The sequence below is a fragment of the Atractosteus spatula genome, chromosome 3 (assembly GCF_055471065.1).
Source record: "Atractosteus spatula isolate fAtrSpa1 chromosome 3, fAtrSpa1.hap1, whole genome shotgun sequence".
NCBI classification, from domain to species: Eukaryota; Metazoa; Chordata; class Actinopteri; order Semionotiformes; family Lepisosteidae; genus Atractosteus; species Atractosteus spatula.
In genome coordinates this window covers 1785036-1800929 of record NC_142708.1, presented here as the reverse complement: position 1 = coordinate 1800929, position 15894 = coordinate 1785036, and the positions used below count along the sequence as shown (strand labels likewise).

Genomic DNA, 15894 nt, shown 5'->3' with positions numbered 1-15894 from the left:
CCACTGGACTGGGGGTCATGAGAGAAGGAATACCCCCCTTGCGACCGCGCCTGTCACCCCGCGCTGGTGATGACAGCGTGAAAAACATCGTTTCGTGCGTTTGACCTCTTCACCCTTAGGGAAGTATATTCAAACCACGCGCTATACATTTTGGATTAGCGAGACTCGTGAAAGGGCAGCAGCATGGGGCAGTGGTCAGCATCGCAGGGCCCCGGGGTGCTGTCTGCATGGAGTCTGCATGTTCTCCCCGGGTTCACGTGGGTTCCCTCCGTGTGCTCCGGCTTCCTCCCACAGTCCAAAGCCATGCTAGTAGGTGAACTGGCTCCGGAGAAAGCTGACCCAGGCGTGAGCGAGTGCCCACCTGGCTGTCCGGGGTGTGCCCCCGGGGTGTGCCCTACCTTGCGCCCGTTGCGACTCCCCTGCGACCCTGAGGCGGTATGAAACACTGTTAAAAGAGCATGTCCGCTCCTTTAAGGCACAGGCTCGGACGCGCCGTGAGACGTCTAGGTTCTGTGTGTCGCTTCTGCTCGGGTTGAAGTGCCCCGCGGTCGTGCTGGACGCCGCTCTCCTGTGTCTCAGCAACACGGCCGCTTCCTCCTCGGATTCCTGCGCACGGGAAACGCGCTCCTGGCGCGCTCCTGTCCGTGCCACAGAGGCGCGGGGGGGTTCAGACATTTGGACGACTTATATCCATTTGAAAAGCGGACCTGTGTGGATGTGACACATCGCTCGTGTTGAGCTAGACCCGTTGGATGCGAAATTGTCAAGCGCCCGCGTCCCTGTAAACGCTGTTCAATACAAATCACACACAAAGCCAGTCCCTCTTTTTACAACTCAAGTCGCTTTTAATTAATTAATTAAAACCGCGCGGTCTGGTTCATCTAGAAAAAGCGTCGACACGGCAAACACAAACCTTTCCCACACACTTCCGTCATGTTCGACAGGTCAGACGGTGAAAACCCAGCCTCTCCTGATACACACAGAGCAGCGGGGGGTTGGGGGTGAGAAGAGATGAGTCACATCAAAATGGGGGAGAATGCAGGAGCCCCACGGCGACGACACGGCGCTCTGTCGTGTTTGTTCATGCCTGCCCTTCCTGGAAACGAGCCGCCAGCTGTACCGCGCCGAGGCCTCACAGGGCCGAGGTGATCTCGCCCAGGGAGGCGGCCGGCTTCAGCAGGCTGACGGACTGCGCCGCCGTGGGGTCCGTGTCCAAGCTGGCGTGGGTGGACGGCTCCGTCTTCCTGCCGTGGTACACCAGCAGCTCCCGGTGCAGGGTGCTCTCCTTGTAGTCCTGCAGGCAGGAGAAGCACATCTTCTTCTCCATCTTCCTCAGGTACACGTTGTTGGTCTTGAAGAAGAGGTACACGTAGGGGTTCACCGCGCTGTTGGTCACCACGAAGATGCCCAAGACGGCGATGACTTCCTCGTCCAGGTCCGTGGTGGCGCCGAAGGCGCTTTTCATCTCCACGACGAAATAGGGCAGCCCGCACACGATGAAGAGGATGATGATCACCAGCGTCATCTTGAGGGTCTTGATTTTGGCGCGGGGAATCGCGCTGTTGGCGGCCGTCACCCGCAGCGGTCGTTTCTGGTGCCGGGGCTTGCGGCTCAGGAGCCCCTGGGCCGTGCCGCTGGCCCGCTTGTCCCTGCTCCACACAGTCCACAGGATGCGGGCGTACGCCACGCAGAGGATGCAGAACGGGGCGAAGAACACGGTGACCGAGCCGTACACGATGTACGCCTGGAAGTGCCAGCGGGGCAGGTCGGAGAACGTGTTGAGGCACTTGGTGTGGGGGCTTCTGTCCGGCTGCACCTTGAAGACGAAAGCCTGGGGCAGCGCCAGGACCAGCGCCGCCAGCCAGCCCACGGTCGCCAGGAGCTTGGTCGGCAGGGGCGACGCCAGGGGGCGCACTATGACGTGGTGCCTCTCCAGCGCGATGATGGCGATGATGTTGGACGAGGCGATCAGCCCGAACACCTGCAGCACCTTAAACAGCCGGCAGGCCAGGTCCCCGGCCACCCACCTGTCCTCCAGCACCTCCCAGACGATCTGTGACAGCAGGGTGAGCACGGAGACGCAGAGGTCGGCCACGGCCAGGTTGGTGATGAGGGCGTCTATTTTCCGCCGCTTGCTCCGGCCGCAGCAGATCTTGTGGAGCACGATGGAGTTGCCCAGGAACGCCACGGCGAAAATGACGGACATCGACACGATTCGGACCTGCCGGTTGTAGAACGGGCCCCGGGGGGAGGAGGAGTTGCCCCCGCGGTCGGCCAGAGGGAGACTCCAGCGGTCCAGCTCGGACGAATTCGTGCGCGGTTCGCCAGCGAAGCCGGGCGCGCCGTCCATCTCTGCGCGCCACAGCCCTGAGCGATCCTGTCGACTTCTCAAGCTGAAGACGAAGTGCAGGCGCAAGGACCGGCTGCATGCAACGGGAGGACTAACGAGCCGTCAAGCACCAAGCCCCGGTCGCCAGCCCAGCGCCCGCGAGTGCCTCCATAGCTCAGAGACTAGGACCGGCGAGCGCTTGCCAGGCAAGGCGTTATAGACTTCAGAGCGGCAGCCGCAGCTTATATAGACCAGCCCGCGTCATCTGACGAGAGACTCGCAGGCAGGGGCGGGTGGGCTCGGCAGCAAGGCGGGGGTCTCGGGACACGAGTTTGCGCTCTTGCCGAGGCCGGAGCCCTCCTGGAGCAGAGCGGGCAGGAACACACGGCAGCGCTAGAGGCGCCGGACTGGGAGAGCACGCAAGACCGGCGTGCCTGTTACACGTGTCATGTGTCATTCTTACATCCCGAAGTATTAAAATCAGTGCAAATCAATCAATCACCATCTGTGAATGCAACAGAAAATGAGCGAGCGCGTCATCAGATTGACAAACGGTAGGAATCAACAGCGGGATCACAGGGGAAGAGGACGGGGAAGAGCGGGAGGTCCACATCTGTCCCGCGGGTACAGGGATCATATGATCGCGATCTGATTGTAAATACCGCTACTGCTACTCCTGCTGCTGCTGCAACTACGGCTGGTGGTACCAGTACAGCCTCTACTGCTACTGCTGGTACAACTATTACTAGTCCTGCTACTCCTGTTACTATTGTACTACTACCTCTTAACTAACACTGCTGGTGCAACTACTATAGCCGCTACTACTAGTGCTGCTAGTCCTACTTCTGCCGTACTACTACCTCTTCAGCTACTACAGCTGCAACTACTACAGCCGCTACTAGTGCTCCTACTCCTGCTACTACCTCTTAACTACTACAGCCGCTACTACTAGTGCTGCTACTGCTGGTACTACGTTTCTGCCTCTTCTGCCACTGCTCCAGTCATCACCATTGTGATCCTCCGGTTATATTAGAGAGGAGCGGATCCCCGTGTTCGTGTGGGGTGTCAGTGTCCCACTGCAGAGACACGCCCGCAGGTTAATACGCTCCTGGGAAACGGGCCCTGGTGTGTGTGTGTGTGTGTGAGTGTGTATGAGTGTGTGTGAGTGTGCAGCGGTCTCGTGTGCCCTGCCTGGCGCTCATCGCTCCGCCGCCACCCTGAATCGGATGAATCCGTTAGAAACGGGAGGAATGGACGAACTTTTAGCCACGTTTCGAAACTTCGGCGCTGTTTCGGAACAGCAGTACAGCAGCTCAAGAGTTAGGAGTTCATGTTTTTCCTTTCAGCATGGAACCGGCCTTCACCTGATGCGAGGGTTAATGCCGTTGCTTGGAGGAGCCGCGCACGCCATCTAGCGGTGTAAAACACACCTTACAAAACACGGACTTCTCGCCGGCTCCTGTAGCTAGCGCATCGTTTAACCGACGCGCCTCACGAGCTGTGAATTAAAATGATATAAATATATAAGGGAGAATTTAATTCTTGTTTCATTGAAATATGTCATACCCATTTCTGTATACACTATAAGCGCGCCATGATTACAGCTTAATACGTGTACAAGTATTTAGGCGAAAAATACATTAATTTTGTGTTGATCTAAGTAATTTAATTTAAGTCATCTGATTTTGGACAATTTTTTTCGAGTTCGACTTTAGCCAACAATATTAAAACGGGTATTTTGGTGAATTTATCCGCGCTGAACAAACGGATCCCGCTGTTTCATTTGATGTGCAACTCCAATTAAGTGCAATTCAGACAGTCTAGTGTAAAATACAATTCTCAGGAAAAAAAACAATATCTGTTTCGCTACAACAGCTGCAAGAAATAAGAGTTTTTTGTTAATTGTGAAAACCTGCTCTCCTGCTTCAGTACCACGTGAGGGTACCCCTGACGTCACTCCCCTGTCACGTGTTCAGGTCGTGGCGTCTCGCGGACTGCGGTGCTCCCCCGATTTCAGTCCGGCCAGGAAAACGCGGAGAATTGTTTCGGGGGAATAGATATACAGTATATTCATTGCTACAAACGTTACATGGTACATTTCTGGGGCGGTGAAGAGACTAAAAGGAAGAAATAGTATTTCTGTTTCTGAACTGTGCTGCTGGGGTCTGCGGTGTCACCAGGATGAGAAACGTCTGACAGGACGGCAGACCGGTGAGTGCCGTCTGGGTGTTTCTCTGACCCGCCGGCTTTTATTTTAATGTCTGGTGTATGTCGGACATCAAAATAAAGGTGAACGTACACACAGCTGGTGTTGGGTCCAGTTCGGTCCCCCCGGAATCTGTACCCCTCCAGTACAGTCTCTCCTGGAATCTGTACCCCTCCAGTACAGTCTCTGTGGGAATTTGTACCCCTAATCTGTACCCCTCCAGTACAGTCTCTCTGGGAATCTGTACCCCTCCAGTACAGTCTCTGTGGGAATCTGTACCCCTCCAGTACAGTCTCTCCTGGAATCTGTACCCCTAATCTGTACCCCTCCAGTACAGTCTCTCTGGGAATCTGTACCCCTAATCTGTACCCCTCCAGTACAGTCTCTCCTGGAATCTGTACCCCTAATCTGTACCCCTCCAGTACAGTCTCTGTGGGAATCTGTACCCCTAATCTGTACCCCTCCAGTACAGTCTCTCCTGGAATCTGTACCCCTCCAGTACAGTCTCTGTGGGAATCCGTACCCCTCCAGTACAGTCTCTCCTGGAATCTGTACCCCTAATCTGTACCCCTCCAGTACAGTCTCTCTGGGAATCTGTACCCCTAATCTGTACCCCTCCAGTACAGTCTCTCCTGGAATCTGTACCCCTAATCTGTACCCCTCCAGTACAGTCTCTCCTGGAATCTGTACCCCTCCAGTACAGTCTCTGTGGGAATCTGTACCCCTAATCTGTACCCCTCCAGAACAGTCTCTCTGGGAATCTGTACCCCTCCAGTACAGTCTCTGTGGGAATCTGTACCCCTAATCTGTAATGTGCACGTGCTCAACAAAGCTTTGTAGTTTATTATTTTCTTATTAAAAGGAGCACCAGCTGTTAATAATAGCAGCAGCTCCTGCATGGATCTTGGTGTCTTGGCTCCTTGCGACACAGATGAACGGTGCCAGTTCTCCGCACGTGTTTATATCAGTTTCTCTGTGTGTTTCACGAGTGGTGTACAGCATCACCGCCCCCCGGTGAACGAGCGCTGAACTTTCTTTACACGAGAGAGGGGAACCGATAGGAAGCAGTCATGGCGTGCGTCTGTTGTCTTCTTTTTGTGACACGTCAACCATTGCCCAGGATGAGAAGAATCAGGCGTCCCGGACAGAACGGCATGTGGGCATTTCGCAGGGGGAGTACAGATCCTCAGGGAGAACTCGGTCTTCAGGGAAGCGGGTCTCCCTCCGCGTACTCTCTTCCTGAGCTTGCACACTTGCCCCGGTCTCCAGTGGAGGGGCCGTTACTCACAGCTTTCCTGCCTTCCCCACTTCCTGCACAACCGGTGGGCCTTTCCTTCGCAGGTTCGATATTGAGCCATAGCCCTGTTTCTGTCAGCCCCGATCTGTTTCTGTCAGCCAAAATCTGTCATCTTGAGCCGTTTAATAACTGTTCACATATAGAGGTCAGTGCGGTGGACTGCCATTCTTATGTCGTTATAGGAACATAAGTTAGTTCTCACATGAAAGGAAGCTATTTGGCCCATTTAGCCCCTTCAGTTGATCATCAAGTGGTCCCAGGATCTCATCCAGCTGTTCCCTGCCAGAAGCCGGGGTATCGGCTCCAGCAGCGAGGCTGCTTGTGCTGGGTGTCTCTGGTGTGTTCCCTGTGATGGGGTTCATCGCCTTTCTTTTCTTATGCGATTTATTCAGCGTTGTGTTGTGTTTTATACCTGTTGCCCATCTCTCTGCTTCGGGTCAGGAGTTTCACGGCGTTGGCAGACCTAGCGGGCACCTGCGGTCCTGCCAGCGCACTGCTAGCTGCCGGAGCTCAGCATGTCCTCCGCGGACAGAGGGGTCCTCTCAGCGTTTGTGGGGAAGAAAGAGGACGTCGTCCGGTCTGGGAGGGTGCTGGCTGTCGTGCACGGCAGGGAAGTGGTGGTTATCCACCACGCAGGTGTGTTCTACGCCATGGACAGGCTGTGCTACCGTGAGTATGTCAGGAGGACCCCTTCGTCTCCTGTCCTTCGTTGGGGTAACTCCTCGCTCTCCCCCCAAATCCCGAGCTCTCGTCCGCTAGGGCTGAAATCTGGCATGCCGCCCACCTCTCGGTCAGCCTGGATGACGTGAGACTTGGCCGAGATAAGGTGCAAATGTTATTGTTTTTACCCTAGTTGAACTGTTCGAACTGGCACCCCACAAACACTGGATCTGGGGACCCTTAGATCAAAGTGTCTCTCCGTGATTGGTGTAGCTGTGTAACACGAGAATAAAAACTATGCGCTGCCCTTTCAGAACTGTATTTGAACACTTTAGGGCTAAGAGCTCGCGCCACGGTGTGTGCTCCCTCCAGGCTTCCTCTGCAAGAGGTCTTGAAAATGTTTGTCCTGTTATTGTAGGGGACAGAATGAGAGCATTAGTAAACAGCCTTCTCTGTCTCCACCCCTATTATCCGACACTTGTTGAACAGTGCTGATGTGCATTGAAACGGCAGTAGCCAGTACACTTCGGTCGGACGTCAGCAGGGTTACAGTGTTACCTGCTAACCGTCCTTCTTGTTACAGATGCAGGAGGTCCCTTACATCTCGGGGACATCGAGGCAAGTATCTGTTAAAATAATAATAACTTTATTTAACTTTTAATAATAATTAAATCATCTATGAACCAGATATGCACTCTCTCTACTCCAGTAAACAGTTCAAGCTCATTTGATACTCGCTGTTTCGCTTCAGCCAGAGTCTCTTACAACAGGCCCTTGGTGATCCCACAGAGCGGCACTCGCAGGAGAGTCGAGACGTGTCTCCTGTGGTTGAGATCCTCCGTGTCCGGTGTCTTGTAGGACGTGGAGGGCAGGCAGTGCATCGTGTGCCCCTGGCACAAGTACAGGATCACGCTGGCCGAGGGCGAGGGGCTGTACCAGGCCGTGGACCCCCGGGACCCCCAGCGCAGGGCCAGCTGGGGATCCAAGGGCCCGAAGCAGAGGACCCACACGGTGCACGAGGAGAGCGGAGACCTGTTCGTCACTCTGTCAGACCTCAGCCTGAGGAGGGAGTCCGACTACTACCAGTCGGAGGAATACCAGCGGGTGATGAGAAACGCAAAGAAGAACTAACCAGAGACGGAACAAGAGTGCTCTTCTGAGGAACGATACAGTAGCAGAGACCGAACGCCGGGTACAAGCTGTATGAAGTGCCTTTCGCCTTCGTTCCTCCAAGTGCTTTGTTTTTAACTCCATTCGTGTGCGTGCAAGTTCACCGTGTCGGTCCTCTCAGGATGGAGAGTACCTCAGTCTGGACCTCCCAGGAGACTGTCTTGCAGAATACAGCCGTTTGGCTCTTTTAACCTCCATGCTCCTGATGTGTCTTTTACTGCCAGCCTGACTGCGTCTGTTCTGTTCCCGCTGTGGTCTTGCCCGTGAAGTAGCCCTGTTGCTCGAGTGGTCACAGGAGAAGCTGCTCTAGATTGGCCCTGGGTCCGGAGCCCATGGATTCCTCAGGTTTTCCTTCACTTCCTTCCTTTATTGTCCCAGATGGGAAATTTGCTTTGCAGGCAGGTAAAGACCTAACACAGTACACTACAGCTTTAAGGCAACACCAACCCATTAACAAGAGACATACCTGTATAGAAATAAAGTAAAGTATACAGCCAGTTCTCCAAGGGGTAAGTAGCTGGGGGAATAAAGGATGACTTAGTGCTGTTGCTTTTGAATCTAGGCGTCTAAACCGGTGGTCATGACAGTCAGTGGCCATGTCGGCCTTCCGCAGGCCTCGTCTGTGTCGATATCTGGACGCTCTAGTTGTGCTCCAGTAAGTTTGCTGGCTTCCTGCGCTATCCCACTCAGTCTGTTATTGTCGTGTGTCTCCAGGTTACCAATCCAGGCTCTCGCAGGGACTGTTGGGACAGATTCAGTGAAAGTTCTGTAGAATAAAGTCCTTTCTCCCCATCTTCCCGTTACTTGTTTGAAAGAGTTGTTTTCTTTAAAGACTGAATTTCCTATCTTTCTCAAAGTATAAGCAGGTGTTGGTGTAAGGGAACCTGCTCTGCAGCACTGAGCCCTTGAAGTTTAAGGCAGACCTGAAGTATGCTGTTAATTGTGGTGTTTGCCAGCAGCTATATCACCCTGCAACTCACCACTGGCAGCCCACTGGAGCTCAGCAGCTGGGAGCCTGGTCAGTACCTGGATGGGAGACTCCTGGGAAAGCTGAGGCTGCTGCTGGAAGAGGTGTTAGTGGGGCCAGTAGGGGGCACTCACCCTGGAGTCTGTGTGGGTCCTAATGCCCCACTATAGTGACGGGGACACTATACTGTAAAAAGGTGCCGTCCATCGGATGAGACATAAAACCGAGGTCCTGACTCTCTGTGGTCATTTAAAATCCCAGGGTGTTTCTCAAAAAGAACAGGAGTTTACCCCGGTGTCCTGGCCAAATTTCCCCCTGGCCTTTACCCATCATGGCCTCCTACTAATCCCCCTCTCTGAACTGGCTTCATCACTCTGCTCTCCTCCCCACTGAGAGCTGGTGTGTGGGGAGTGTACAGGTGCAGACTGGCTCCCATCGCATCATCCAGGTGGGGCTGCACACTGGTGGGGGTGAAGGGGATCCCCATTACCTGTGAAGAGCTTTGAGTGGAGTGTCCAGAAAAGAGCTGTATAAGTGTGAGCAATGTTAATATTAGACTTTTTGAGTTAAAAACCAAGTCATTTCCAGATGTCTTTCACATGTTGAACTCTGTGTTTTGCACACTTGGACAACGACAGGATAGTTTTGCCAGCTGTGACTGGTCACATGGCCTGCTCTACCCCGATCGCTGCTCACAGTCCCTGCAGCTCCCTGAGGTTCTGGGCAGTGGGGCTTTGAGCACTGATCACTGACAAACCTCAAATTAAATTAAACCTCTTCCCCCATCTCCGCCCCGTCTGCTCGTGCTGCAGGTGCAGCCCACAGATAGCAGGACTGGCCTTGCTTGCAGTGACCATGAAGGACCTCACAGAGGTTGTATGAGGAAGGCAGACCGAAGCCTTCATCCCTCCTTCAAATACAAGCCAGGCTTGAAAACCTGAACTGGCACCACAGTAGTCACTCTCTCCTGCAGAGTCTCAGAGAGTGGTCTCCGTCTCGTGAGTGTGTGCTGAATATATACATTCATGCCTTTATTTTATTGTTTTCAGGTGTTTTCCAACATGTCACGACGTTCACTTAAACGCCTGGAGACAAACCTGCTGAGAAGCGCTTCTCTAAAGCGCTGCGCGTAAACGTCGGTGTGTTGTTTTGATTTTGACCGCCAGGTGTCGCTATCGGTCTTTTCACAAGCTTTATCATAAAATTCTGAGTGTGAATTCAAGAGTTAAATATTGTTTAGTTTATTAGTTTATTATTAGTTTAGTGTCCATAAAAGAAAAAAAATCCACATTTTCGGTTAAACAAATGCTTTAAAGAATAATTAATTGAGAGTACCTGTAATGTTGTGCTAGATTTTGTTAAATATTTAGCACTAACCAAAAGACATTAAAAATACTCATTAAGAGAGACTGCGCCAGTGTGAAGGAGGGTATTGCACTGAGACTGCTGTAGCCCAAGGGAAGGAGCCGGCTGCCTTTAACAAGTACAAACGTATGAGAGGGTGGAACTTCACCCTTGTCTTGAAGGCAGCTGTCGAGCAATCCCTCTGTCTCCTTCAGCCATTTCCAGATACTGCGATGTTGGGGTCCCAGTGGGTTCAGGCCTGATGACTGTGTCCAGGAAGAGGACCAGCATTAATGACAGGAAGGCACTGGGTCACGAACAGGCAAGTAAATACTCTGGCTCTAGTCGGCCAATAAGCTCACCCAAGAATCATGGTCAAACTGGTGTTTTGGGATTTATTTTTCACTGTTTGTCAAATTTCCCCAGATGTAATTGTTTTGAAAAGGAGAGAGGTCGTCAAGCTGTATATAGAACTACACTGAGACTGTGTTGGAACAGCGGGTTTGTCACACTCTGAGACCCTGTGAGAAACAGAATAGTCCAGGTTCCTCCCAGACCTGGACAATTCTGCCGTTTGTCTCAGGAGCCCAAATGAAACCCCCGTGTGCAATGCACTGGAGTCCTGTCCAGGGTGTGTCCTGCCTTGTGCCTGTGCATGCTGGGATAGGCTCCAGCTCCCCTGGGACCCTCGGCTGGACGAAGCAGTGTGAAAGCAGATTGACGGGGTGAATCTGCTCTCCAAAGCAGCCGAGCCGCCTCGGCGCGCCCCTCTCTTCCCCCAAACCCCAGCAGGGAGGACACCGTGACGTCACAGGAGTGTCCTGGTCCTGCTCCACGCGTTCTCAACTCGCAGTTAAAACTCGGGGAGACAGAACGACTCCCCCAACTCCAAGCCCGAGATTCTGTAGGAACAATTACAAACCCCAACAGTCAAATAACCGCCTTTCTTCCATATTTCTGGGACAGTCCCGGCATAGGGAGGAAACTCGTTTTTACCCTAATTATACAGAAGTATAATTCTTTAATTGCACCCTCTAGCATCTGGGAGTAAGATGATTGATTTAAGCTGCGGTGGCCTGTAGGAAGTTAAAATGGAGGGACTTTTTTCCGCTTTGCCATGTCTTACAGTTTGATTTTAGTAATTCCCGAATGCTTAGAATCAAGATATAATACGAAATCCTTCGTCTTATATTACTTAGACATGCCTCCCTTCAATAAAACTGACACGATTAGGAAATGTGCTGTTGGCTCAGAACTATCCCAACGCAGAAACGCAGGGAAAAATAAAGCTAGAAAGGAAAACAAATGAAAATAACTCTTCGATCACTCATACGAAGATGTTCATGAGAGACAGCGGCGGGTTTCGTGGGCGCTGGTGTGGGGTCTGGCGGCGCTGAGGTCACCCGTGTCTGTATCTGCGCTCCCGGCTCGGTGCGAGTGGGCGGTTTGTTTCCTTGCCCATGACCTCCAGTCACCCGGGCTGCGGCCAGCCCCGGGGGGACACGGGCAGCGGACTGTGTCCGGCCGTGGACAGCTGTGGCGCATTACAGCCCAGCGCGCTTTCGGTCTGCCGGACCGGGGGGAGAACTTCCCCAGACAGTAACGCGGACCACCGCTTATTCAGTTGCGTCCCCTTCGCTTAAATCCCCGACAAGGAGAGCAGCCCTCGCTGGGCGAGCGAGGCTCCTCCCTTCCTGTCTGATCACAATAGCGTATTCAGAGGAGTCGATATGGTAACACGCAGCCCGGTCGAGCGCCGTGTGGCACCGCGGCATCCGTGTCTCTTCGCCGCCAGTGTACCCAGGCGACGCGATCGCCAGCCCCGGCCTATTAATTCACTCCTGACCTCGTGTTTCTGGTCCTGACTGACGTCAGGAGGTCCGCTGGCTGGACTCGGGGCCGTGCGGGTGAGGGACAGTTTCTGTTTCGCCGCCTGGCTGGTGTCTGTGCTGCCCGCAGCCCAGAGGACTGGGCATTAATTCGCCGGCGAGTCGCTTTCCGGGAGCGCAGATTTCCCGTCCTGCCCCCCCGGACGAGCACCTCCTCATGACCGGGCGGGATGATGGAGTAGCGAGAGACACCGACTTTGACTGCAGCGGCTCCCCCAGCGGGCTCAGTGACGACCTTCGCCCTGCGCTGTGACCGTGTGCCGCGGGGCTGTCCTCACAGGCGACCATGTGAGTTTGCCGTTTCCCTCGGCAGCTGCTGATGTGCCCGGGCAGAGCGGTGTGCCTGCGATATCTGGGGAAACATCCTCGCCTTCTTAGTCTGCTCTTTCGATTACATCTGCTGTGCGCACCTATTTTTAAAGACGGGACGGCGTGGTAACACGCAGTGTATTTCTTCTTCGGGGTGAATGTTTTTAAGCAAAGTCAGCGGGAATGCGAGAGAAATCCTTCCACAGGGTAAACGTCCTGCGTGCAGCGGCTTCAGTGAGCAGCGCAGGGCGCTTCACGGAGCGAAAACAAACTTCGTGAGCGACGCGCACACCGGCGGCAGGCGCGTCGACGAAAGCAGCGATGGACGGTTCTCGCTCTTTTGTTTAAAGTGTTTGGGATTTCTGTTGATGGGGGAAGCGACGCGGCTAGGACACTTCGCTCCACACTCCCACAACCCTTTGTGTAAAGAAGTGCTTCCTGTTGTCGATTTTTAACTGCGCTTCTTCCACTAGTGCCCAGTGGTTCGTGTTTCATTGGTTTTAAATGATCAGTGACTTTGAGGTTTGCAGTACTCTCAGTCTTCTCTGTTCAGGTTCAGTTTAGGTCGTTCCCTCAAGCCCTGGACTGTATCTGGACTGACTCCAGAGCAACTATGTCTGTCTCATTGCTTGATGGCTGTGTAATATTCTAAATACAGCCTTACCAGAGCATTGTTCATTTTTAACACATCCCTTGATTTAAATTCTATGCTTTGAACAATATGTCCTAAGATTTTGCTTGCGTTTTTTCCACACATGGTGTAGAAGATATGTTGATATAATATGTCAACATGAACACTTTGGCCTTTCTCGTAACCAGCCTCTTAAAGCTCAGCGATTCTCTAATGGTAAAATCCGCTCATGGCTCAACGGCACTGGGGGAAACTCGTATAGAGCAGTGGTAAGGACTCCGGGCTCTGTCCTCGAGAGTTCGTCTCCCAGGCTGGAGTGTTGCTTGCTTGGATTGCTGTAGTACATTCCCTGCTCTATGAATAGGTCCCCTGTTCAAATGTCAGTTGAGTTAAATATGGATTAATTCTCCATTGGCTTACTTGGGAAAATTCAGCAATGAAATGCTTTTACTCACACTATAATCATCATGAAAAGAAGCCACTGTTCTGTGTGAAAGTGTGTCCCTGGTTTTGGACGGTAGAGACTCAGTCTGTTGATGTGTCCAGTATTTCTGTCTGAGACTGGGTCGTATGGACTTCAGTGTCTCTGTTCTCCCTGCGGTTCTGGAGGCTGAGAGAGTGGGTCGTATGGACTTCAGTGTCTCTGTTCTCCCTGCGGTTCTGGAGGCTGAGAGAGTGGGTCGTATGGACTTCAGTGTATGTGTCCTCCCTGTGGTTCTGGAGGCTGAGAGAGTGGGTCGTATGGACTCCAGTGTCTGTGTCCTCCCTGTGGTTCTGGAGGCTGAGAGACTGGGCCGTACGGACTTCAGTGTCTGTGTCCTCCCTGTGGTTCTGGAGGCTGAGAGAGTGGGCCGTACAGACTTCAGTGTCTCTGTCCTCCCTGCGGTTCTGGAGGCTGAGAGACTGGGCCGTATGGACTTCAGTGTCTCTGTCCTCCCTGCGGTTCTGGAGGCTGAGAGACTGGGCCGTAAACAGGCCGGAGGCCTCTCTTGCTGGTAACCTATTTCATGTTCTTAACTGGGCCCTGTGTTCTGTGTTCTCTGCAGGTCGGTCCACATTGTGGCTCTGGGCAGCGAGGGAGAAGGAGTGGAGCCCCAGTCGGGTCTGATCTGGACCTACCTCGGGAGAAGTGCTGGCGTGCGCAGCCAGCGAGACACCGCCACCCACACGGCATTCCCAGCGTTCATCGAGTACCAGGCCTGTGTGTCAGGCGGTGTCAGAGTGGTCATCCACGACTGCCCCAGCTGGGTGAGTGGGAGCGCAGGCCTGCAGAAATCAGGGGTCCCCACTGCATTCCGCCAGCATGTTGTCGTGCTTTCCTGCCTCCTCTCCTGACTCTGCTTTGTCAGCCTGCCCTCCTAACAAAGCTGCTAAACCAAAGACCGAGCAGTCGGCACACAGCTTAACATTGATCCTCGGGAATGTTGTATTTTAAATTCAATATTTTTACTAAATATTTCTAGGAATATGCATCCCGGTTTATACGTGAATACGTGCAAAATCTTTTTAAATACTTCTGCTGTTTTAAAACTTTTAAAACTGATTTTTTTGTCAGTTAATGGGATATTGAGATTTAATCATATACCTGCACATTGTAATGCTATACTAACACACTGGTATTGCTGTATGCATTTAAACCTCCACTGAAAAAGAAGACCCTGTCCTGAGCAGGATACCCTTTGCCTTCTGGTTTCCACATTGTGGCACATTTCTGAACATATCTGGACACACTTTTACATTGTGTTTGATGTGGTGCTCTGAGCCCTGTCACGTGGAAAGAGACGTTTTCTCTAGAAGTCAGTTATTTAAGACGATTTGTCCTCCTGCTGTAAAGAAAATCAACAGACCATGTCAGACGGCGGGGCAGAGGTCCGTATGTTCCCCTGCTTCCCCTGCAAGCCCTCCTGCTTGTGAGCCTGCCAGGTGTGTGAACCCACCATGATGCTCAATATGGATTCACTCACTCCAGCCCAGAAGAAACGGCACACAGCTGCCGACAGCAAACCTCACAATGAAAAGAGTCTAATCAGCACAGCTGTGATCGCAGTAATACAATAAACCATCTCAGTAATTAAATCTTTCCTCCTCTGCTCAGCACTCAACACTCCTGTGTCAGTATACAGTGTCTAAGAAGTGCTCCTTGTATTTTAATTACAAATGACCTTTATAAGGAAAGTGCAGCACAGTGCACCTGTTCTGTTAATCAAGTGAAACTGCTTTAGCTGTAGCTGCGCCATGTGTTTTCACAAAGGAGTCAAGTTAAACGTTATTCAGATATTACCTCACTGGCTTATCTTTCCAGGTGAATGGATTATATGAGAAGCAGGAAGGTTTCATGCCTTTAACTTTAACGACTCTTTAGTTCTCAGCTCATTCTGAACTGTTGCACAAGCATTTAATGTTAGCTGGAGCTCACCAAAGAGAGGCTTGTCTGGAGCTTGTGCTGAACATGTAGATATTGCAGATATTGTGCAGATATTGATTGCTGAAGTTCCAACTGTGCCATTAGCCCAGATCCTGATTTCTGGACTAGCTGGGTGGCTGGATTGTTGCCGGAGCTGTGCCACGAGGCCAGATGTTGACGATTGGAGCCTGAGCTGAGCCCTGTAACCCAGATGTTAATTGCAGGAGTCTGAGCTGTGCCATTAGGTCACAAGGACTGGGTGGACTTGAATAAGCTGGGGAGTCCTCAACTTTGTGACAGTGCGCAGTACCAGTGGGAGCTGCAGTAGGCCACTGACACTCCCGAGGAGCAGCGCATGCAGAGTGGCGGGTGGCTGCAACAGTGTGTTTTTCAGAGCAGGGCTCGTGTTTTCTTTACCAGCTCTTTGCTGGTGTGAGACACAGTCACAGCTCTGCTGTAGTGACAGGCAACTGGTGATTCCAGATCAGCTGGCTGTAAAACAAGTGTGACTTATCTTTCTGTAATAAAAAAAAACAATGTTTTTGCTTCAGTCAAAACTGATTGTTTGCAGGATGAGATTTTCAGCAGACAGCTGAAGAATGTGAGGTAACTCAGAGTGGGATGGTATTGTGGGGTACCAGCTAGTAAACCCCCAACAATGAGCTTTGTAGCTGAATGTAATTTGAAT

The 15894-nt window shown here is 52.3% G+C and overlaps 3 protein-coding genes across 14 annotated transcripts in view; 2 read left to right on the top strand and 1 right to left on the bottom strand.

Annotated features, from left to right (window-relative positions):
• Nucleotides 1–822: 822 nt before the first annotated feature.
• Nucleotides 823–2492, bottom strand: LOC148837263 (putative G protein-coupled receptor 150). Its single transcript, XM_088911477.1, has one exon. The coding sequence runs from the start codon at nt 2348–2350 to the stop codon at nt 1133–1135; it is 1218 nt and encodes a 405-aa protein (XP_088767603.1). The 5' UTR covers nt 2351–2492; the 3' UTR covers nt 823–1132.
• Nucleotides 2493–4330: 1838 nt separating this feature from the next.
• On the top strand, nt 4331–8461 carry rfesd (Rieske (Fe-S) domain containing). Of its 3 annotated transcripts, none has more exons than XM_088911898.1 (4): nt 4331–4540; nt 6274–6468; nt 7076–7110; nt 7351–8461. In XM_088911898.1, exons 2-4 carry the CDS (start codon nt 6348–6350, stop codon nt 7621–7623), a joined length of 429 nt encoding a protein of 142 aa, XP_088768024.1. In that variant the 5' UTR covers nt 4331–4540; nt 6274–6347; the 3' UTR covers nt 7624–8461. The 3 variants fall into 3 exon arrangements, with proteins under 3 accessions (XP_088768024.1, XP_088768022.1, XP_088768023.1); XM_088911896.1 differs by having other exon boundaries at nt 6274–6501; XM_088911897.1 differs by lacking the exon at nt 7076–7110 and having other exon boundaries at nt 6274–6501.
• A 1183-nt stretch (nt 8462–9644) lies between these two features.
• Nucleotides 9645–15894, top strand: part of rhobtb3 (Rho related BTB domain containing 3) — a 35901-nt gene continuing 29651 nt past the window's right edge. For 5 of the 10 annotated variants that reach the window (XM_088911887.1, XM_088911886.1, XM_088911889.1 and 2 more), the window contains exons 1-2: nt 9646–12150; nt 13849–14050. In XM_088911887.1, coding sequence (XP_088768013.1) covers nt 12149–12150; nt 13849–14050 — 204 coding nt within the window. In that variant the 5' untranslated portion in view covers nt 9646–12148. Of the gene's footprint in view, nt 12151–13848; nt 14051–15894 lie in introns of all 10 variants that reach the window. The other 5 variants (XM_088911894.1, XM_088911892.1, XM_088911893.1 and 2 more) reach the window with 2 other exon arrangements.